At 41.7% G+C, this 25456-nt stretch overlaps 1 protein-coding gene and 1 long non-coding RNA gene across 2 annotated transcripts; one reads left to right on the top strand and one right to left on the bottom strand.

Annotated features, from left to right (window-relative positions):
• Positions 1-4429: 4429 nt before the first annotated feature.
• LOC137255229 (uncharacterized) lies at positions 4430-10001 on the top strand. The gene is made up of 4 exons (XM_067792662.1): positions 4430-4576; positions 6058-6145; positions 9463-9610; positions 9904-10001. The coding sequence occupies exons 2-4, from the start codon at positions 6073-6075 to the stop codon at positions 9953-9955; spliced, it is 273 nt and encodes a 90-aa protein (XP_067648763.1). The 5' UTR covers positions 4430-4576; positions 6058-6072; the 3' UTR covers positions 9956-10001.
• Positions 10002-18422: 8421 nt separating this feature from the next.
• On the bottom strand, positions 18423-24363 carry LOC137255681 (uncharacterized). Its single transcript, XR_010954528.1, has 4 exons — positions 24299-24363; positions 23422-23515; positions 19235-19382; positions 18423-18534 (listed from the first exon to the last, which is right to left on the bottom strand). It is a non-coding gene; the product is annotated as an uncharacterized lncRNA (long non-coding RNA).
• Positions 24364-25456: the final 1093 nt, after the last annotated feature.

Here is a 25456-nt window from a genome sequence, read left to right as displayed (position 1 = left end):
TCTCTTAAATTTAACATTGGAGATAATATATACATACGACCAAAGGGTAAAAAGTTTATTAGAAGTGTTTTAAAACCTGACATGGGTCATTTAACATTCTTTACAGCTAAAATGCAGATTTTGAAATTCCCAAATCACATAAAGCATAAAATTTTCCTTGCAGCTTTCACAACGCTTTTGAGATTTTTCTGGAGCATTAACGGTCTGTACTGTACTGAAAATGTTAAAACCGATTTCACACATAATTTGGGGAACAGTTTCATAATCGTCGAGTCTGTTGGGAATGATCGGGGTTTACGTAAGAAGTGCAGACGAGACTGTTTTGTAAAATGAATCGTATTCTGTAAAAAGGAATGTTTACTGTCGATACTGTCCCTTTCACATAGATTCCAGACTGATGGTATGACTTGTCTATTCAGTTAAAGTTGAAACGGTTTATGTAAAATATGGGTTGTCAGTTATATTCTTTAAACACCATGCCTCTTACATCATCAGACAAGACGATTTCTGGGCGTTTAGTTCTCCAAATCTGAATTATACGTCCTCTTCAGTCAGTGTAAAATAACTAATGTACTCTTGGAAATAGGAGGAAAAACTGTTTTTATTTTGTTACGCTGTAACCGTAAACTTTAAACAACTACAAATAGCATATAATGTGGAAATAACCCAGATCGGCCTTATTAGATGTTCAGTGAGAATCATAATAAGATTTCTAGAAAAAGCATGCTTCTCGTAAAATCGTGCTAAACTTGGAAAAATGCGAGTAATTGCTGACAAAATCCAGATCAGGCAATGCATGACAGTTTGATCGCTCTGTCAGGTATGCCGACGCCCCATAGATTCACCTGACATGAAATGCATGTCCAGGCACAGCGGGTCATCTCAAAGGTATTGTCTTTGACCAAATGAAAGACTTGTCTTATCTCCATGGACTTAGTTTTTGTCTGTCTAAAGACAGCTTGCACGAGGTCAGAAATGCTTGCATTTGAGCCTCATGGTTGGGGTCACATAGTTTATGACAAAATTATCCATAACGATAACATTGGGAATATCCACATGGAGTAGGAGCTGATGTTCCAGCCACTCAAGCAACACATCACGGTTCATCTCCTGATGATAAGTCACCACATGAAGATTTGACCTCAGTTCGCACCCGTCAGTGAGTCCAGGATCACGCGTGAAGAACGATGAGGCGTTTACCTATATCAGATGGAATGACATATGTACCATCTGGCGGTAGCGACATGTAATTCAGGGAGAAGTTCTCGTTCACACAGGTCCCATCGAGATATACCATCTGAAAACCAACTCACGGCATTCAGCGATACTTCGGAGATAGTTTGATCTGCGGGTGAGGATTGAATATTTTTCACGAAACACTCCACGATCATCTTCAAGTGCTTTTGCACCTCAATCCCATTCAATAGAGGACAGTGATAAGAGTTGATTTAGATGCACTCATGGTTTCATTGATCTCTTCCCTTCTGGTGTGGAAGACTGGCGGTATCTTCCTATGACACAACCTATACTGCTGTCCTTGTAATCCTCTTATCAAACTGTTCAATTTGCGTTTGTTGATTTTGCTTTTGAGACGACCCTCCTACCGCAGGTCTAGGCCTGTATTAGTTCCATGATTTATGTGCACGAGACCATTAGAAAAGGCATGATACGTTGTTTGCCACTGGGTGCACTAAAGTCTCGCAAAGTGCCGTGACCTACTTGCGGCTCCTACGGGTGTTACGCTCCAATACAAGACGAAGAGTTCTTGACAGTCTTGATTATCACCTTTCCTTCATGGAGCCGGAACAAAAGACAACAACAGTGTCGATTTGTTATTTTGTTTAAGACCACATTATCACCGCATCGTAACTCTGATTCTTCAGTTTCATTCAACCAACTTCCACGTCACTTCCGGTTCTCCAGTTTCGTAACGAGGCGAGCATCATGTCGTATCAACACTGAATATTTATTTGTCTCAGCTTAAACTACTAAAAGTTCTTGATATATCTTCACCGTGTAAGGAGCAACCGATATGTAAGTTAGAAAGCGTTGTGATTAATTTTGTCTGAATTGTAAAGAACAGTTAATTGATTCCAACTAGACTACTCTCTTGTCCAATGACCAACTGCATGGGATACGATGACACATGTCATCCAGGTCATCCATGCCTGACCACATAACCTCCTTAGTCGTCATTAGGGACCGTTCATAATCTGTGGTTCGGGTATGGGGTATAGGTAGGTGATGATGACGTTTATGGAGTTGCATGCACAGTGTGAATGTGCAATGTGACTGGCCAATGTGAATGACCAACCCGAAAATTAATGAAGAAAGTAAGTGTCCCACCCCCCTGCTTGTGAAGTACAAAATGAATCAACAAACACCTCTACCACCTCTGGAACATGTGTACAAAATTGTGTGTAGCCACCCCCACCCCCGCCTACCCCCCCAGAACAAAATGGGTCAACCCCCTTAAAATCATCAAACCTTCCTGATGACTGATTGCATCCAAGCATATCGGATAGGTGCTCATGCTGACAGATCAACGCCATTTTATTTGACTATTGTTGAGTGCGGTGTTAAACAAGAAACCAACCAGTTTACCGAGATGTTGCGGGAATAATGCAGGTATTAACACTACCACATGACTACAACACTTCAGCTCAGAAGAAAATGTCGAACGGACGTCAAGAACTTGATATCATGACTATTTCTGAGAGACTGAGAAAGTCTAGCGCCAAAGCGTAAGTTTTGTGACGATAAGCGTTACACGATCATCACCTCGAGGTCGAACAACGTATATCAGTCGAGGCCAGGTCAACGTGTATGTCTGTAAGTCAGATCAACGTATATGTCTGGAGGTCAGGGGCGGGGTCTAGTCTACAGATACTACTTGAGGCCGGGTGAATGTGTATGTCAATGTGTATTATCATGTTAATCCCGAGTCCGGTCAACATGTATGTGTGGAGGTCAGTCAACGTGTATGTCTGGAGGCTGGTCTACGTGTATATCTGCATGTCATGTCAGAGATTTTTTCAGAGTTGTGGAACCCACTTAATCTACCACACATAGATTGGTGTCATGGTAATGGAAATGGTTTTGTGCCATGGTGAACATGTCAACCGAATGACGTGTTTAAATGATTAAATGTATTTACTGTTCATTTCATCCACAAGTTGTTTGCTCGTCGCTTCAGTTCAAATTCCAGTTGTCCTCAGCTAAACCAAATTTCTTGCTTTGTGTATCTGACCACTACGTCTGGGTCTGTGTGTATGGCTCATGTTTATATATCAGCAAAACCTCTTCCCCGAGAGGGCAGTGGGATAGCCTTGTGGTAAACGCGTTCGCTCGTCACGCCGAAGACCCGGGTTTGATACCCCACAAATGTACGAGGCTCATTTCAGGTGCCCCTCGTCGTGATATTGCTGTAACATTGCTAAAACCGACATATATTCACTCACTCACTCGTCCTCGAGACTGAAGAATTTGGACGGGTAGAGTGCGTTTTGTTTAAATGTGGTTTGAGACCTTTACCACTTAAATAAATATAGGATGCTGACAAACAGAGAAATATAGTCGGTGCGAAGCTGGTATTCGAGATCTACGATCATAGGTTCCTGTCATGCACAAAGGAGGCAACTCTAGATCTGTAGGTTCCAATTCAAACGTAGCGGTGAGGCATTCTACACTAAACCCCATTACAAACGTTTCCTTCTTTCGTGACTGAATATATTGAAATCTATTCGAGTGACGATGTAGCTTTCGCTTTCTTTTCAAAGCCAAAGAATATGGAATCGTATGGTCACTAAAGAACTTTGTTGTTAAGCTATCTTGTAAACGAATACATTCTAACATACTCTTGACAGTTTCTAAGTAATTCATAACGGGTAGGAGGGTAACGTATCTTTTGTGCATTGGTTCAATGGGCACAATGTTTAAAAACTATTTCTGTATTCCCCGTGATTGCGGGAGTGTTGTTAAATGCACCGTAAAACTAAACTCCCTCACTCCCTTTTTAAAGGGAGGAGTGTGTATGTCATTACATGTCATACACGGACAAGAGTTGGATATCATGTAACTGCCTAAGTCACGTATTAAACACAGAACACGATGCAAGTATGCAGTAGAAGATAGTTTTACATACTCTTTGGAAACAAATTCAATTCGAACCCAGGCCTTTGGCGTGACGGGCGAACGCTGGCGAACTGGAAGTGATATCATGGTCGGATCCACTCACTCAATCAATCAATCACACGAGATCACCTAACAAGAACATTGGACGTAGCTTACCTCGTTTACATGTGCGGCCTAAAAAAATATTCATTCAAACTCACACTCAATCTAAGTCAAGTAACAATTATGCAAAAAAGAAATATATTTGTCATGAATGAATCAGAATACTAGCCAGTTGAAGGTGTGTTGAGATACAGAGGTCAGATTCCTTCCTGATCACAGGCTTGCTTGGGAATTGCCAGTAGGTCTGTTCATATCGTGGTTACGCGTTATCATCTAGCCGTGTTATAAATACAACACCAACACAAAAGGTCGACCTCAAACACTTTTTGTCCGCTGATAGGTAAGTACCATTCAACGTTTCCCATGTTTTTCCTACCCAGTCTGTACCTTCGTGTCAGCTTACATTGCAAGAGTGTAATCTCGATACAAACATACTATTTCCAACGGCAGCGTTGTAGGGCCAAGATTTTTTGGATGTCACTCTCCTAAGTAGGAGATAGTAAGTCCTACGTAGGAGTTAATTTCTCCTACTGGACTTACTATCTCCTACGTAGGACTTAGTACTCCTACGTAGTACTTAGTATCTCCTACGAAGGGAGATGAGACTACAAATGTTTTTTCACCGTGGCCCTAATACGCTTCCGTAATTTCCTCCTTTACGTAAAGACGTCAAGCATTTTTATATATAACAGATTCCTCGGGGATACATTTTGTCCCTTCATTGGGTCTGTGGGGACAGTCCAGTGGTTAACGCATTCACTCGTAAAACATCGTCCTAGAGAGTGCAATGGGATAGCCTAGTGGTAGGGCGTTAGCTCGTAAACCGAAAACTGGGGTTCGATTCCCCATATGGGTAAAATGTGTAAAGCGCATTTCTGGCGTGTAAGTCGTGATATTGCTTGAAAAGTGCACAGACTAAAGTCACTCACTCACAAACCCACCCACTCACTCACTCACTAATTGTATCTTCAGCGTTTTGGGTTACTATACAGAAGCATGTGTTACAAAGAGAACCGCTTGCGCCGGTAGTTCCTGTTTCAGCTTATCAAACAAGGAAATATGTGACAACTTGAAATGGGGTTTGGTGTATGATAGCATCAGTCCTCAGTAGTTTCTGATGAATTATTCGCTTTCCTAACTTTATTGTTAATACTGCTACCTTGTATTAAGGAAAAGTCAGTGTTCGTTTCTATTGCTGTTGCTAGACCTCAGCTACCGACCGTTGTGCTCCATTGGTCATAATGCCAGTGGGTTGGGTTTTACGCCGCTCTTTAGGAATATCCCAGCGATATCCCCGCGGGGACACCAGAAAATGGGCTTCACACATTGCACCCATGTGGGGAGTCGACACTATGTCTTCGGGGTAACAAGCAAACGCTTTCACGTAGAGTTGGGAATTGGTTGAAATTTCACAATAATGGGTGATTGCTTCATTACCAACGAACAATCATCGAAAAAATTTGGTTAGCGTCAGATTTTTCAGATTTCCGTATCCAGGCTGTTATTGCAGGCAGTTATAACATGATGCAACTTGTTGCTTAAGAGTGATGACTAGTACTAATATATCATGAACATAAACGTCCTGGAGGCTTTAAGAAACATTCAATCATGACTTTTCAGTGAGTGAAGTCAGTTTTCTAAGAAATTAACACGTTCTCAGGCCCTTGTTTCAATTAATCCGAACATCACAACTCTAACCACCAGGTTACACCACCGGTCCTTCATTGGTTATATGAGGTACACAGGTACCGTGGTACTGTTTTGTCGGCTATACAATTCGTCGTGGATATTCCTTCAAACAATATATAATGTTTGTTTCAGCTAGACGAAATCAAGATGAAATTCGCCATCTTCCTCGTCTGTCTCCTCCCAATCGTCCTGGCCGAGAAGAGGTTCATTCTTGACAGCGGTAAGTTAATACTGTCACAGCTCACCGTCTGAAGTAAGTCAATACTTTCACTGCTTACCGTCAGTTGTAGGTCAATACTGCCACTGCTCACTGTCAGTAGTAAGTCAATACTGTCGCTGCTTACCGTCTGAACTAAGTCACAATGACACTGATTACTGTCTGAAGTAAGTTAATACTGTCACTGCTTACTGTCGGCAGTAAGTCAATATTCTCACTGCTAACTGGAAGCAGTAAGTCAATAGTGTCACTGCTTACCATCTGAAGTGAGTCAATACTGTCACTGCTAACTGGAAGCAGTAAGTTGATACTGTCACTGCTAACTGGCAGTAGTAAGTCAATACTGTCACTGCTAACTGGCAGTAGTAAGTCAATACTGTCACTGCTAAATGGCAGCAGTACGTCAATACTGTCACTGCTAAATGGCAGCAGTAAGTCAATACTGTCACTGCTAAATGGCAGCAGTACGTCAATACTGTCACTGCTAAATGGCAGCAGTAAGTCAATACTGTCACTGCTAACTGGCAGCAGTATGTCAATACTGTCACTGCTAACTGGCAGCAGTATGTCAATACTGTCACTGCTAACTGGCAGCAGTACGTCAATACTGTCACTGCTAACTGGCAGCAGGAAATCAATACTGTCACTGCTTACTGTCGGCAGTAAGTCAATACTGTCACTGCTACCTGGAAGCAGTACGTCAATACTGTCACTGCTACCTGGCAGCAGTATGTCAATACTGTCACTGCTAACTGGCAGCAGGAAATCAATACTGTCACTGCTTACTGTCGGCAGTAAGTCAATACTGTCACAGCTAAATGGCAGCAGTACGTCAATACTGTCACTGCTAAATGGCAGCAGTAAGTCAATACTGTCACTGCTAACTGGCAGCAGTATGTCAATACTGTCACTGCTAACTGGCAGCAGTACGTCAATACTGTCACTGCTAACTGGCAGCAGTACGTCAATACTGTCACTGCTAACTGGCAGCAGGAAATCAATACTGTCACTGCTTACTGTCGGCAGTAAGTCAATACTGTCACTGCTACCTGGAAGCAGTACGTCAATACTGTCACTGCTAACTGGCAGCAGTATTTCAATACTGTCACTGCTAACTGGCAGCAGTATGTCAATACTGTCACTGCTTACTGTCGGCAGTAAGTCAATACTGTCACTGCTAAATGGCAGCAGTACGTCAATACTGTCACTGCTAAATGGCAGCAGTAAGTCAATACTGTCACTGCTAACTGGCAGCAGTATGTCAATACTGTCACTGCTAACTGGCAGCAGTAAGTCAATACTGTCACTGCTAACTGGCAGCAGTAAGTCAATACTGTCACTGCTAACTGGCAGTAGTAAGTCAATACTGTCACTGCTACCTGGCAGCAGTATGTCAATACTGTCACTGCTAACTGGCAGCAGTAAGTCAATACTGTCACTGCTTACCGCCTGAAGTAAGTCAATACTGTCACTGCTTTCCGTCTGCAGTAAGTCAATACTGTCACTGCTAACTGGCAGTAGTATGTCAATACTGTCACTGCTAACTGGCAGCAGTATGTCAATACTGTCACTGCTAACTGGCAGCAGTAAGTCAATACTGTCACTGCTTACTGTCGGCAGTAAGTCAATACTGTCACTGCTAACTGGCAGCAGTATGTCAATACTGTCACTGCTAACTGGCAGCAGTAAGTCAATACTGTCACTGCTAACTGGCAGCAGTATGTCAATACTGTCACTGCTAACTGGCAGCAGTAAGTCAATACTGTCACTGCTAACTGGCAGTAGTATGTCAATACTGTCACTGCTACCTGTTGGCAGTAAGTCAATACTGTCACTGCTTACCGCCTGAAGTAAGTCAATACTGTCACTGCTTACCGTCTGCAGTAAGTCAATACTGTCACTGCTAACTGGCAGTAGTAAGTCAATACTGTCACTGCTAACTGGCAGCAGTATGTCAATACTGTCACTGCTAACTGGCAGCAGTAAGTCAATACTGTCACTGCTTACTGTCGGCAGTAAGTCAATACTGTCACTGCTAACTGGCAGCAGTATGTCAATACTGTCACTGCTAACTGGCAGCAGTAAGTCAATACTGTCACTGCTAACTGGCAGCAGTATGTCAATACTGTCACTGCTAACTGGCAGCAGTAAGTCAATACTGTCACTGCTAACTGGCAGTAGTAAGTCAATACTGTCACTGCTAACTGGCAGCAGTAAGTCAATACTGTCACTGCTAACTGGCAGCAGTAAGTCAATACTGTCACTGCTAACTGGCAGTAGTAAGTCAATACTGTCACTGCTAACTGGCAGTAGTATGTCAATACTGTCACTGCTAACTAGCAGCAGTAAGTCAATACTGTCACTGCTACCTGGAAGCAGTAAGTCAATACTGTCACTGCTAACTGGTAGTAGTAAGTCAATACTGTCACTGCTAACTGGCAGTAGTAAGTCAATACTGTCACTGCTAACTGGCAGTAGTAAGTCAATACTGTCACTGCTAACTGGCAGCAGTAAGTCAATACTGTCACTGCTAACTGTCGGCAGTAAGTCAATACTGTCACTGCTAACTGGCAGTAGTAAGTCAATACTGTCACTGCTAACTGGCAGCAGTAAGTCAATACTGTCACTGCTAACTGTTGGCAGTAAGTCAATACTGTCACTGCTAACTGGCAGCAGTATGTCAATACTGTCAGGGCTTACCGTCTGATGTAAGTCAATAGTGTCACTGCTAACTGATAGCAATAATTCAATACTGCCACTGCTAACTGGCAGCAGTAAGTCAATACTGTCACTGCTACCTGGAAGCAGTAAGTCAATACTGTCACTGCTTACTTGCAATTGCTTTTGGAATATAGGCACCACTTTCATAAAAACATCGTTTTATCCCATTCATCATTCACTGGACGACCTGCCCTTGACTCACTGTGATTTTAATGAACGTCGAATTAAATAGTGTCAGAGTAGTGGTGTCGGTTTCTTGTCGGTTTCATCGTGTCCCATCTGCATAGATCGATGCTCATGATGTTGATCACTGGATTGTCTAGTCTAAAATCAGCGAATCAACCAATCAATTATTCGTTTTGAATCGCAAGCGTTCCCTCATTTTTTCCAAGTTTCTTCACAATGTATGGGAGACAAATCTTGTGAAGAATCTTAGAAAAAAATACAGGAACACATGTCCTTTCATGAAATCCCCTATTAATTTCCCGCAGTATATATGACGGAAAAAAAGTTAACTTTCTACTATATGCTTTATTGTATATTGTTATTACTCTCAGGATTAAAAGTCTAAAACTGAAGTACCGAAGTACTTATTTCAGTTTTTAACACAAAGGAGCTCACTAGCCTTGTCAACGCTGTTGTCGAGAAATTCGGATCCGATGCTACCGAGAAACAGTGTGAAACTGAATGCATGGCTCTCTTCACGAATGACATCCTTGACTCTGGTTGTGACTTAACCTGCAGAGGGTATGCATAGTATATTCATGTATGCATGATGTATTTGGCGTTACCAGTGCCATGTGTAATTTATACCTATATATTTACACCCACACATCCTCCCCACCCCCTCTCTCTCTCCCTCTCACTCATTCTCTCTCACACACACACTCAGACACGCATGCACACGCGCACACACACTCACGCTATAAATTTCCAAACAAAACCATCCTCTAGTTTATAAACGATAGCATCTGTGAACTGTGATTGGCCTAACACATGATGTAAGTGTTGCTGGTTAAAGCGTATGTTTCTCTTTTCAGGATCCAGAGTTTGATCCAAAAGTTGCACCATGACACCCCGGCCACCGCTTAATCTATCTAAGTAACATTTGAAGCCCAATAAAAAGAAAATCCGTGTTTCCTTCTATTGTCTGTTATTTCCACGAGTCAATTACGGGACACACATCAGTTTAGCTTACAGAAAATCTGATATTTACAATCTGCACATATACCAATCATGGTGTTATTTCAGTGCACCAACCGAGGAGCACTCAATAAGGAATCGATTTTGGTTGTTGTTTAACGCCGCACTCAGCAAAATGCCAGTTAAATGGCAACAGTCTGTACATAATTGATTCTGGACCCCACAATCCAGTGGTCAACAGCATGAGCATTTATCTACGCAATACGCGGCTAGGATACGATGCAAGTCTGACCCTACGATTCTGTTAGGTGCCTCTTTCGACAAGCATGGGTTGCCTAAGGCCAGTTCTAACCTTGACCTTTACGTCAACTATCAATAAGGAACCCCCACTTTGAATACTTTGTTACAATCACGTTTCTGCATTTCGGGAACTTAAATTCTGCATACCATTCACTCAAAATACTTTCCGCTAATGGTTGAAAAAGAAGCAGTTTTCTATAATAGCAAACTTCCTCTAACGAGACTGTAAGGGCAGACAATTTCAGAAATTTTCGGCAATTTGAACTGAGTGATAACCCAGAATGGCATATTTTTCACACATTTATTGTAAAGTTCATATAAGAAATATTACAAGAACATTTAACAAAATATAGTCACATAAACTTGAAGAGAATGTCAATGATGTGATCTTAAAACATTGTTGGAATATACACTGACCCAAAAAAGAAACGCATAGCTGAAATCTCATTTTTAAAGTAGATTTTTCGGAAAATATGGAATGGAATGACAATTAATGTAAATATTAAGTGTTTTTATAGTCAATACAACCAAAACAGACAAACAAACACAACCTCTGGTGATTATTCGCCACACCACAGCACCTTGAAAACGCTTTGTATAATCTGTACGTGGGAAAATCTGAAAGCATTATGCACGTGCAAATGCAGGATCTCAATCTTGATTATGATGGCTATAAAAGGGGACAGGTCCTGTTGCGATTCATTCTTCGAATTTCTTTCTATGCGACGCGAAAAATGCCAAGGTTAAATGAAGAAAACAGAAATAGAGCCATTGGACGTCTGGAAGCTGGGGAAAGTCAGTCATCAGTTGCCAGACGTCTGAATGTGAGGCAGAGCACGATTTCCCGTCTCTGGCAACGATACACGCAACACAACTCGGCCAGAGACCGTCCAAGGAGTGGGAGACCAAGGGTGACAACTCCAGCACAAGACCGCTACATCCGGGTGCTTCATCTGCGTAATCGGGCCGTCACTGCTACGTATACCGCTGATCACGTTCCTGGGCTGCGTAGAGTCTCTCCACAAACCATCAGGAATCGCCTAAGAGAGCATGGAATTCGACCTATGCGACCTCATGCAGGACCTGTTCTGCATCCCCATCACCGTCGTACACGTCTTCAGTGGTGCAGGAACGTTCGGGCACGGAACCTCTTGAATTGGAGGAGGATCTGGTTCAGCGATGAGTCACGTTTTCTGCTGTACAGACATGATGGAAGGATGCGTGTTTACAGACGTCGAAATGAGAGATATGCTCGACAGTGCGTTCGTGAGGTCAACAGACACGGTGGTGGCGGTGTAATGATGTGGGGAGGCATATCTATGAACGGCAGGACACAGTTGGTGCATGTGCAAGGGAATCTCAATGCTGTACGCTACCGGGATGAAATTCTGAACCGTCATGTTGTTCCTACAATTGACGCTAGAAGGGAAATTTTCCAGCACGACAATGCAAGACCGCACACAGCACGCATTACCACGGATTTCCTTGCCAACAACAACATTACAGTTCTTCCATGGCCCTCAAAATCGCCGGATTTGAACCCAATTGAACATTTATGGGACCAATTGGGTAATCGGTTACGACGTCGACAGCCGCAGCCACAGACACGTCTACAGTTGGTGAATGCGTTGCGAGATGAGTGGAGAAGAATCCCACAAAGGCGGATACGACGTCTTATACAGTCAATGCCCAGGCGATGCAGAGCAGTGATTGATGCCCGTGGTGGTCACACCAGATACTGACTTTCTCACTATGCCATGGAAAATAGAGACGCTTAATACCACTGTGAATGATTGTATATGTCTTGACACACATTTGTTAATACCCGTGTGAATTATCATTGCTCAAGTTCCATTACTTTTTGTGCAATTTAAGTTAATAAATCATCTCTCATAACATTGGATTTTCACCTATGCGTTTCTTTTTTGGGCCAGTGTAGTATTCCATACATATGATACATTTCAAACACATTAAACATAATTCAAAATGTATTTGCGATTTACACTTAATATAAAATTTATTAATTACGACTCCGAGGTTTTGAAATTGCGTCATTAATTCATTGAAAGGACTGGGTTTAGATCAATGTGTTATGAAGCAATCATCAATATTACAGCAGGATGACTGTAAATTACAGAGGTTAACCAGATAATCCGACGACTGCTATGATCAACATAACGCAGCGAATCAAAGACGCAAGCGACTTTATTACCATGGTGATATAAACATCTGACTGAATGTTTGTTACCATGCAACGACTTAATGTTAATTTATACGATTTATATTAATCAGTGCGCCAATGTAACGTGCACACACACTGAACTCACTCACCGACGGGCGTTATTTGGGCCTTGCACGTAACAACTACAACGAGACAACGAGGGCTACATCAGTATGGGTGACACACAGCGTCGCGGAGGAAGGAACCTGTACGACAATAAAATACAAAAAAAAAATAAAATAAAAAACAAAAAAAAAAAACAAACAATGCATGCTCGAAGCGCCAAAACAGTCTGAGTATTATAAACCCACTTAACCTTAGCTGCCTGTGAATTGAAGCAATTGTTAATAATTGAGTTGCCTAAGGTGACAATACATGTGCTCGTTCTGGAGCAGGTCTTCAGTCTCAGTCTCAGGAGTCAAGCTGCCAAACACAGTCACCCATCCAAGGATTCTCCGAGCCCAACCTTACTTAACTTCACCTGATTGTGTTCTGAGCTGCATGCACACGACCGCATGTCACGACAATTTCCCATATTTAAGGCCACTAGAAATTACGCCCATGGATTTGAAAACGGGAGATCCCAGTACTTATAATACAGGGAGGGAATATTCCATTTTGGGTGACATTATACGGAGCCGAGTTGTATGACTGCGTGAGATATAGAAAATAATTAATAATATTTCATTAACAGCGTGTTATGATTCCATTCCGCTGCTTTTCCCACATGAACTCAACTGTTATTTAATTATATTCCTTTTTTATACCACACAGTATTTCAAGTGAACAACTGACTAGACTCTACGTGTGTTTATGACGGGGCCAAAGGTGGGGCAGGATACGCTCACCTTTTTGCGAACACCTAGTGTCATCACTATTGCATAGTGATTCATAAACACGTGTTCTGTCATCATATGACAATCCCTGGGTCGTTTGGTCCAGCTTCGACGTGTTTACAAACACCATCATACAGCTGTGATACTGCTAAATCAAATATATATTCATGATATAGTTAAAAATTGTACAACCCACTCTGGTTTTGGCCAGAGATTTCTTAAGGTTTTCTCTTTCTGTGATTTTCATGCCACCACGCCTATTTTGTGCACGTGTTGTTCAAGATTTCCACGTGAATATGGGGTAAAATCCATAACTTTTAATGAAAAGTGTCACTATGTTGTTGTTCTTTTCACTGATATAAAAACTGACTGAATGTTGTAATCTTGTCATCAGCTCAGTTTAACGTTGAGCGACTAACAAGGCTCGATTGATTTGACTGACAAGCTTGAGAGTAACATATTTCTTTTCGTCATTGGTGGGTTGACTGACTGGATCTATTCCATTATTTTATAAGTTGTTCACTGGTTACGAGGGGGTCATAGGCTCATGTACCTTCGAGGTTTGTTTATGTTCTCCGAACATATTTTACAGGATATTATCTGAGGGTATAGCATTATCCAAGAGGTACCAAATGACAGATTTGCCATTTCAAAAGAAATATTCTAACCTCAATGTACTGTGATAACTAATAAACCACATTACTCATATACTTGACATTTTTGGTGCCCCTTTGCTACCGATTTCCTCAAAATAAAATGGAAGTTGTTCAAACATTGGACATCGAGGATAGAATTATGGTGACTTCTTTTTTTAACGCCCGTCGATATCTTTTTTTATCAGAAACTAACAGGGACAGAAGGCCGCCAGTTGACAGTTAGTCTTAGTGGATGTTTGGTCACATTGTGTTTTCCTACACAACCGTGAGTGAGAAACCCATGTATAAAAAAAACTGGTATTGAACATATGTGTGAGATCGATTTCTACTCCTATGATTGACTAGCCCATAGTGATGACCTAAGTCAGATTACTTGAAAACCGCCTATATATTGCCAACAGCTGAGGGCAGATCACCATACTAGGGACCATATGGAGTCACTGTACATTTGCCTCCTGCGTGGACCCAAGCTGGATTTACACCATCCCTTCAGCAAGTCAGTCAAATCTAGCCATTCTTTGAAAATGGCACATATACTGTGACTGAAAAGGAGGTAAGAATAAATTTACCTTAAATGTTTTGGGACTTACCTACCCTCTCAGAAGCACAATAGTTTTACGGTACTTTAAACCATTTTTGGAGGATACAGCAACTACCAGTCTCAGTTGCTAATAAAAACTATGCTAATTATGAAATACATCTATCTACAAAACATATCAACATACATTTTATCATGGTTGTCATTTCGCACTGACAACACACTAATACATTCCAAGTGACAGTTTCTGGCTCGGGAAAATGCGAAGGTTGTGGTGAAGTAGAGTAGTTCCCCACTGATAGTGAACGAAACCTCTGTTATGCAACCTTCCTGCACAGGGGTACAACCTATATTACCTCACACATAAATGTCGTTTTCTGATTGGATGAACGCTCTTTTGTTGTTGTCACTGTACCCCGCTTACACGCAAGGTACATTGCAATATACCTGTTGCCAATAGCAACTCATTAGGTACTTCGTTGCAGTTACTTTTTTAAAATTTCGAATAACATTAAAAGAGGCGTGATGCATGGACATTACCTTTGTTTTGCGAATGGAAATCGATGGAAGGGAGATAACTCTAAATCTGTTTTTCTTGTGTCGTCTGGCGATGGTTACGAAAACATTTGACTCTCTTTCCAATAAATAAAGTTGGACAAAACGTTCACGTGTAGTCCCTGTGAATATTAAAGGGCTAATTACATCGCAGCGACGTTACTATGACAATACCTACGGTGAGAAAACAGCAAGATGCAAGGTTGGAATCCTTTGATTGGCTGAAGTGTATGATCCGATATCCATGCTTCAAACAGATCAAAATTAACATTGATGTGTTCTGTAAGTGGTTCACTTGTCCCTCGGGGACCATGGGTTGATGTACCCTCGTGACCAGTGAACAACGTATTACTGGAGTAGTTTTGGCTCCCTCAGGTTGGAGAACATTGAACGTAATGTGCAGAGATACCCAAAACAATATTCCTGTGACGGCAAACGATATCGATTACATCACACGTCCAAATATTTTATGTTTGCAACAGTTAAATTCATCCACATTTGCATGATAACATTGTCGTTTTAGAGTGCTTAATTAAATACTCTAACTTCCTGAGATCTTATCTAGTCGCGCCCCGTGAAGGTCACGGAGTAGAATAGGCCTTCAGCAACCCATGCTTGCCATGAAAAGCGACTCAGCTTGTCGTAAGAGGCGACTATAGGGATCGGGAGGTCAGGCTCACGGACTTGGTGGACACATGTCATCGGTTCTCAACTGCGCAGATCGATGGTGATGCTGTTGATCACTGGATTGTCTGGTCTAGACTCGATTATTCACAGACCGTCGCCTTATAGCTGGAATATTGCTGAGTGAGGCGTAGAACTCAACTCACTCACTCACTCACTCAGCTAGTTCGCATTAACACTATTGCCTTGATAGGAGAAGATGTGGCAGGAATATGGCAGGGTCGCCTTGAGTTGTGATAAGGAAGCCACGTTCTGTGTTCTGCGCTATTGCGCAGCTGCGATGAGAACACATTTAACATGAATATATTCGACCATAAAATGGCGTGTAAGAAACAGATTACTGTCGCCGTTGCAATACATTTAGAAACAACTCGTTGTAAGATAAATGGTATCTAAAAGACACTCGTTTAATAACCTTTATGTACTACGATTGTGCAACATTTCCTATTTTTATTTAAAATTCATCAAACAGCTGTATCTCATTCCGTGAGATTAGGTTACTTCTATCGTTTATTAAAAGCAGTGCATGTGACATAACATGTGTTTTGAATATGGACTTATATCTACCCGGCGTCTTCCTTACTGCACTCTCTTGGAACTGCACGGTAGATGGAATAAAACGGTGAGAAATCTAACTTCTGAATATTAATTTGAATACTGAATAAAACTGAACCCCTACAATGGCAGCAGGGTGCGAGACCCTGATGAGCGTGATAATAATGTGGCGGGTGTGAAGTCGAAAAGTGTCTCCTCGTAGTCAACAAGCGCTTTGGCCTGTAGACGTTCATACCTAAACCGACTAGGAATTCAGGAGTAGAATTAATACCGGCAGACTGTACCTATAATGCTATTTTCGATGATTTGGATGACAGACATCATTCACTGACTGAGTGAATGGAATCCCGAAACCCATCGAAAACTCATTTCAAACTCTGTCTTTGAACACTTTATCTTTATTTAGTATGCCCCCTAGTGTTTGATATCCTGATGTTGATTATAGATATTAGGACCTGTACGAGGTTTCGAAAGAAAAATCTGGAAAGTACTACAAAATGCTTGTCGTAAGACCGACTGCAGAAGCTGTCTGTTGTCCCTCCTCTCAAGTATCCAGAATATCAAAAGATTTAAGGGTGGTTCAGCCCTTTCTGAACACATTGTGAAACATCCGCCACACTCCATTGACTGGCAAGCAACAACCATCGTAGCATCGAACATCCATGATTGACGATGATGCAAATATTCAGAAACTATCAACATCAACAGATTAACCCCACAGACGAACAGAGGCCAAGGGGGTTACCTAGGCAATGATTGGGAAATCAATTAGACGCAAGGCTTCACCAATCATCTACTAATCCACTGTTACAGCACCATCCCGCTCTTGGTATCTTATCCAAGCTTTTGTTATTGCTAATTGCTACATGTTTAAAATCATCACTGGTTTCATGTACATTACCAGTATAATTATATATCTTGTTTATTGTTAGTTAGCATCCACCCGTCGAAGGGACAAGCTCAGGAACGTCGTGAAAACAATAAAGAAGAAGTTGACATCCATAACATTTTGTCGTACATCATACCCTGCCTAGGCATTTGTACAAGTTAGATTACTTTTGCTGAGAGGTGAATATTATCACTCTTTATTGCTATAGCTATTTCCTATGTATTGTACTACCTTTGGGTTTGTCACGTCACGCTCTTTTGTGGTGCCACTTTATGGATTTGTGAACTTAATTACATCAATATTATTTGTTGTTTGTTGATGTCCAGCTTGTGTGACGCACTGACTTTTGTTAACATGTTTTTTTTTGTTTCGTAACACAATTCAGATCATGAATTGTCAAATCTATGTCTGCCACGTGTTTCTCTCAGTAAACTCCCTGGTGAGGTGGTGTCGTACAGAGAATGTGAGATGATGTTGGTTCCCGAAAATTTACGTATTGTAAGGCTTTTGGATAAAATCATATTCATAATTGCCAAGGATGTTACATAGGATGAAGGCTTCAATGTACGTGAAGTCATTTGCTGGTTCTTGAAGAAATATAGTGTTGCAGTATTTGCAACAGCCAATCCCTTGAGTCGGAACGGACTGACCTATGTTGTCGTAGTAACACAAACCAGACCCCCATTTCTTGAAACAAACTTAAGTTTTCATTCAAATCTCAAACTGAGCTTGACAATTTGAAACAGCTGAATTATAAACTCAGCTGCACTTTTTGGAATAAGATTTTCAAACAACTAAAGACATCTGCCCAGCAAACTCATATAGTCTACTCTGTTCGAGTTTTATGCCGATTTCCTTTCATTCTGGAAAATGCATGTTCCCGTGTTGTATTAAATTTGAGTAAAAACTTGAACTTAAGTCAAAACTCAGATTACGTTTGTTTCGAGAAATCGGGGCCAGATGATATCTCCTAGGAGATATCGCTTTGACTGTAGATTTTGCACAATGCCCCGACAATGCTATGACGTAATTAACTTCATGACGTCACAATGCTATGACGTCACAAGAACATAACCTTTCGGTGTCCATCCAGACGAAATCTTTCCTTCATAACTTTCAGGGTTCTATTTTGTAGCTTTCGGTAACAGTTCTGAGCAAATGCAAAAATCAACAACACAGCTGTCAGGAAAATGTCAAGAGATCATTTGAGTTTATTCACTTGTAGAGATCAATTTATGTGGACGCGGTGGTGGGTAGGTCTTTGTGGGGAAAGTTCTTGATCAGTGTCTGGATTCTGGAAAAGAAAGAAAACGTTTATCTCCTCCCTGAATGGTACATGCGTTTGTCAGAGCAAAATCAAGAAGTACAAAAACGTGGCACGCCATCTACCCAGTGTAACGCAAAGCACACTAATCAGTGTGAAGGGATGCACATACAACCCAGTGTAAAGGGGTGCACGCTATACCCAGTGTGAAGGAGTACATACACTACCCAATGCTCACACTACCAAGTGTAAAGGGGAGCAAATACTATCCAGTGTAAATGGCTGCATACTAATCAGTGCAAAGGGATGCATACAATATCCACTGCAAATGGGTGCACACACTATCCAGTGTAAAGGGATGCACACAATATCCACTGTAAATGGTTGCACACTAGCCAGTGTAAAGAGATGCACACACTACCCAGTGTAAATGGGTGTACACGCTTCTAAGTGTGAAGGGGTGCACATACTATCCAGTGTAAATGATTGCACACACTACCAAAGGGAGGAAACTCTCCGCGAAAGAGGGAATATTTGACTGTACATAAAGGTCAGCATTATCCGTACATTTGAAAAAACAAATAAATGGGAGGCGAACCATTAATCGATCTGTTATGGATATACATTTGCCATAAATGACATTGAAACTCCACAACCCCCCTGTAATTTCTAGTCACTAACTCAAGTATATGGCTTCAATGTAAAATTCTATAGTGACGTATTTACGCACCCTTTACAGGCGAAGTCGCAGGCAGAGTCGAGGATGTCGCTCGTGAACAGGTTCAGACATTCGGCCTCACATTGCTGCTCACTGGCATCGGACCCGAACTTATTTATCACCGTACTGACCAGCTTGGAAATCTCAGCCGTGTCCAGAACTGAAATGGAGTGAGTGAGTGAGTGAGTGAGTGAGTGAGTGAGTGAGTGAGTGAGTGAGTGAGTGAGTGAGTGAGTGAGTGAGTGAGTGAGTGAGTGAGTGAGTGAGTGAGTGAGTGAGTGAGTGAGTGAGTGAGTGAGTGAGTGAGTGAGTGAGTGAGTGAGTGAGTGAGTGAGTGTGGTTTCAGCAATATTGCACGAATATTACGTCGGGGGACACCAGAAATATGTTTCACACATTGTACCCATGTGGGGAATCGAAGCTGGGTCTTCTGCGTGAAGATCGAACGCTTTAACCACTAGGCTACCCAACCGCGCCGTCATTGTTTCAATACAGAAGAACATGCGACTTTTCTCGCAACACTTACGAGGCTTTACTAAATAAATTCGAGTTGTTCTCAAAAGAGATAACAAGTACACAGTTATGCATGTTGGTAAATCATGGCTCCGCAATCGATGCTGTAAACAGCAATATTCGACAGAACTGGTACAATCTTTCTACATACATACATACATACATACATACATACATACATACATACATACATATACACAGTCACATATATGAGTCTTATTTCCAGCCGTGAATTTCACATACCTTTCGAAATAGCGCTCAAGGATTTTAAGTACAATGCTTTACTACTGGTACAGATTATGTATATAATAGATATGTAACATTGTCTTTTCCCAGCCATGAGCAGGTACAGTTGTAACTTACTACTCTGAAATCCTACTTTGTACATGTCTCACGTGTTGACGAGTTACTGACTTGGTTGACAGCAAGAGTAGTCACGTGATTAGTCATTTATTGTTGTATCGGGCATGTGGATACTCTCCCAAAAAGAAACGCATAATGAACATTGCAGTGTCATGTAGAAATGAATTAAAATATGATTCATTTTACAAAGGGTTTTGCCCTGTTTATGAGTCCTATGGCGTTTATGTCTTGAAACATCACAACAAAACTCACCATCCGTAAAATACCCGTATTTAACAGCATGATTTTCCACTTCGACGTGTAGTGTCACAGAATATACAGTTCACATGCAATGTGAAAGTTGGAAATCAGATAGTCTCACTGATGGATATAAAAGGTTGCTCTTTGTCTGTCGATTATTCACTGTATTTGGAATAGTGCTGATGAACGCAAAATGCCACGTGTAAGTGAAGCCAACCGTCATATCGCCATTGGTCTCCTTGAAGCTGGCCAGTCCCAACGTGAAGATGCCCGACGCACGAATGTTCACCAAAGCACGGCGCTGGGAGAGATATAGCCGAGAAGCAGATTCCCTTCGTAGTGGGCGACCACAATCACTACATCCGGGTACATCACCTGCGTCATCAAACAGCCACGGCGACAGGTACCGCCTGGAGGATACCGAATTGGCGTAGAATCTGGTTCAGTGATAAATCACAATTTCTATTGGAACGACGCGATGGAAGAATGCGGGTGTACAGACGTCGCCGACACTTGCGTTACACAGGTAAACAGACTCTGCGGAAGAAGTGTTATGATGTGGTGTGAGACCACCTGCCGTAAAAGAAGTAACCCGACAGCTCCAAGGTACGAAAATCCTACACCTATACCTCCTTCCAATCATTGATGATCAGAGGGAGTTGTTTCAACAGGACGATGCCAGCCCCCCCTCCCACACACACACACACACACACACACACACACACACACACTACACGCCACACTAGAGACTTCCTCCAGAAACACAACATCAATGTGCTCACCTGGCCCTCAAGATCACCTGGCCCTCAAGATCACTGGACAGACGGGTGCCGTAAGCCTCAGCCCCAGACACTTCAACTCGCACAGACACTACAGGCAGCGTGGCCTGCGATTGGGCAACACGAGATTCCGAGACATATTCGTTCGATGCCGAGGCGACGAAGTGCAGTTCTGGATGCCAACAGTGGTCACACTAGGTATTGACATAGCGTCACCTCATGTCTCTATGTGACACTCAAACTCGACTTTCCTCTAGATAGTACCAAGACGGATAAGTTTGCATTCCCTGTGTGCAATTTTGCTATACTTCAATGACTCATAAAGCCTACACGATGTTTCAAAATAAACATAAAAACTAGAGTTGAAATTGCTATATGTGTTTCTTTTAGGGGAGTGTATATATATAGTGAAACCTATCTCAACCGGTACCCTACAGAACCAAACGAAGTGCCGGTTTAGTCAGACAGAGACAATCATTTTCCAACATGGCTGCCATTTACACTCGTCAAGCACCAAACGTGCCCGTTTAACTTGTCTAGTGACCGTGACGCACAATGTTACTGACGAGTCAGTAATAGCAATGCCTATTTATTTACTTTCTGACACATATCATTCCAGGAAAATAGTCAGTGCAATCCCCTACTGGTTATAATGCATAACCGCGGTAATTGAATTTCGTATTGTTTTCTTCACAGCGCAGTCCCAACTTCCTGATTTTTCTATTGTGCCGAGAGACGTGTAGTTGATTAAGGGACTTTGATTGGTCTCTTCATACCCATGTCAGCATCGAGCGTTTGACTGACCACGCAGTCCCAACTTCCTGATTTTTCTATTTTGCCGAGAGACGTGTAATTGATTAAGGGACTTTGATTGGTCTCTTCATACCCATGTCAGCATCGAGCGTTTGACTGACCACGCAGTCACTAGTTCCTGATTCCTGATAAGAGGATCGATTTGTTTGGGATTATGGATCCTTGATTGGACTTCAGCCCATGCCGGTTTTGACAGTGTTTCAGATTACAGTTGGGATCGGAAGTCTTGGCGGAATACGGAATAGACAGATGCGAGTTTAGACAATATTTTTAATGATCATAACATCATAGTAATATTCCGGAACCAATATATTATGCCGCTTTTGACAATGTACCGGATTAGACAGCTACCGCTGTTACAGGTACATGTTATCTCAAACGTTCATGTCAATGTGTTGAAAATGAAAGGTAGAAATTTACTGAGGAAACGAGCCTATAAAAGCTAGACATCGTAATTGATCATATCTGAGGACATGTTGGGGTAAAAGGACAAGAAATAGAAATTCTTGTGCGGTAAATTGTGCTTCCCTGCGTGCAGATATCATTCAATGTGCAAGCGAGTCATCATGTTTGGCAACGTCACAGCAAGGTAATTTACGTGTCTATTTTTTCTCCTCACCTGGGTCCCGATCTGCAAAGTTTTCATAGCATTACCACCTATCGTAAATATTCTACTAACATAAAGTATGGCAACACACTAGTCATGCGCAAACTCAAACGTGGTGAGGTCATTTATACTCCACGGTAAATGCAACTTAATGTGTGCTTTATGGGCACTTTACACGACACGTTGGAACATGTGCAGAAGCGGCTGATTTAATATTCGTTGAGTTTGAGTAAAATTAAACATTGTCAAAAAACACGCAAGTACCATGTTTTGATTCAAATGCCTAAGCACAACAGCCTAGTGCAAGTGGAAGACAGACTTTGTAGTATGTACACCATGTAGTTTATCATAGGATTACGAGTGCCGTGGTGCTGGTGGGTGCGCCTTGTGGTTCCGGATCCTCAATGAGACTGCCTCGTATGTTAAAGTATTCAGATATATGCGCAAAAGGTGTATGACTCCATGACAAGAGGGATGACTTCAACTTGACCAGAGGCGGTAGTCTAGTGGTTAAAGCGTTCGCTCATCACGACGAAGGCACGGGTTCGATTCCTCATGTGGATACAACGTGTGAAGCTTGGTGTCTGGTTTCTGGTGTCCCCCACTGTGATATTGCTAAAAGTGACGGTAAACCATAGCCCTTCACTCATTCAACTTGCCCTCCATGTCCAGTCTGGCATGCGTGTATAAAGGTTCCACCTATGCAGCAGGACCCGCTCATCCAGTGTACTAGTTGACAGTGATTCATGAACATATTCTTTTCATTTTATCGGAATTAAACGGTCGACTCGGGTCTGATAGACGCGGATATACTGTTATCGCTTTTATCGCAGTCGTTGACGAGCTGCAAGACAACCATGTATGATGTCAACAACACAACTCACCGTCGTCCAGCAGCAATCTCTTCTCGCAAAGAGCCAGTGGGATCAGGCAGAGGAGGAAGATCGCAAATTTCATGGTGATATGTTTTCTTTATTCCTGAAAACAATATCACAAATAGTGTTGTGTTTATGTCCTATTTAGTAAGGACTGAACACGGATTTAGAAGATTTCAGAAACAAAATAACGCTTAAGTGTCTATAGAAATGCTACCTCAATGAACACATGCTAGTGACATGTCCAGTTGAGGCTAAATGTCAAAGTGAGAGAGTTGAGTTTTACACCACACTCAGTAATATTCCAACTACAATACGGCGGTCAGTAAATGACAGTCTGGACCAGACATTTCAGTGATTAACACCACGTGCATCGATCTGCGCGATTGGAATCCGATGACATGTGTAAACCAAGTCAGCAAGCCCGACTACCAGGTCCCGTTAGTCGCCTCTTGTGACAACAATGGATTACTGAAGATACATTTTTACCCGGACCTACACGGATCCTTATCGTCAAAACCAATAGTCATTTTGAGCTTTCCTTCATCTGCCTGAGTATGAGTTATCAGTAGTTATCGGGTTAAGTTATATCAAATTATCAATCAAATATATTTTTTGAAAACGATGATTCGTTAGTCCAAGAATTGAGACTATTATCCAAAACCGTTCAATTGCATGCCAGTTTGCAGACGTTTCATGAATGTATTAACCGTTTGGGACTGAAAATGATAACTATCTCCCAATTCATTTCGTTCATGTAATCAAATGTCTTCATTCAAATGACTGAGAAGTAATTCCTGTTAGAAAAATATACCCGTAACTTGGGGGTGTTGAACATTTAAACACATATTGACACTTCGGATAGCACCCTGCTTTACCCACCTACCTGGCCGTTACAGCTGCGAGAAGGTAGAAAAGTGTCACTTAATACGTATATATCTACATGTCCAGGCTGCAACACATGCCCATTCACATGCACTCCTTTAAGTTAAAGATAAAACTGAAGACAAACTAAAACTGATATGAAAACATGCGTTACCTGCAGCTGCAGGTGCGTCTTTAACAAACCGGGAAATATTTGGCAGGGAAGTGTAAAATTGTGCAGAGAAATACCAAAACAGTGATTGATGTACGTTTATTCGAAGATCTGAACAATGAGTTCGGGTATCAGGAAGTAACGCGAAATTAACCGACATTAAAATGTAAAGAAAGAACTAATTTAAGAGACTTCATTAAAAAAATATCACCACTTAATTCGACTCTATTTCCGACTGGTATTTATAGGGTTATACCTGATCGTGTATAACCTGATTGAAATAATTCGTCAAACAATTTCACAAACGATAAGTATCCTTAAGCAAAAAGAAATCACCACTTTGATTTGACTAAATTTATTTCGATTGAGATCTATATTTGTTTTATACTTCGGAGTGGGTAAGTTTAGTTTTACGCCGCACTCATCAACATTCCAGCTATATGGCGGCGGTCTGTAAATAATCGAGTCTAGACCAGACAATCCAGTGATCGATAGCATCACCATTGATCTGCGCAATTGGGAACCGATGATATGTGTCAACCAAGTCAACGAGGATGACCATCCGATCCTATTAGTCGCTTATTACGACAAGCATAGTCGCCTTTCGTGGCAATCATGGGTTGCCGACGACCTATTCTACCAAGGACCTTCAAGGGTTCGTAACAGCTAGAGATTAGACGTACCTATATTAGTGCAAAGGTCTATGTGTGGGAAGGGCGTTATTATAAGCGTAATATCCCAGATGCAATGGAATCTTGACTAAAATCAAAATGGTCGCACTACTATGTACATTTGAGGATCTTGTTTGACTTTCCTGTGGCAGTATTTATGTACCCCTTTGTTATAATTGGGATTAATCTTTTTTGGTAAAGTACTGATTATTTAGTTACTTGGGATGAGATCCAGCACAGATAAGCACCTATTCACGGTGAGTAAAGTTATGATCTCACCCACCTAGCCGCCTACATGGATTAATACAGAAACTGACTGGTGCTAGTCTAGAATAAA

This window comes from Haliotis asinina, chromosome 11, assembly GCF_037392515.1.
Source record: "Haliotis asinina isolate JCU_RB_2024 chromosome 11, JCU_Hal_asi_v2, whole genome shotgun sequence".
Classification (NCBI taxonomy): Eukaryota; Metazoa; Mollusca; class Gastropoda; order Lepetellida; family Haliotidae; genus Haliotis; species Haliotis asinina.
The sequence above is the reverse complement of the archived record's forward strand: the minus strand, read 5'-3'. Positions and strand labels throughout refer to the sequence as shown.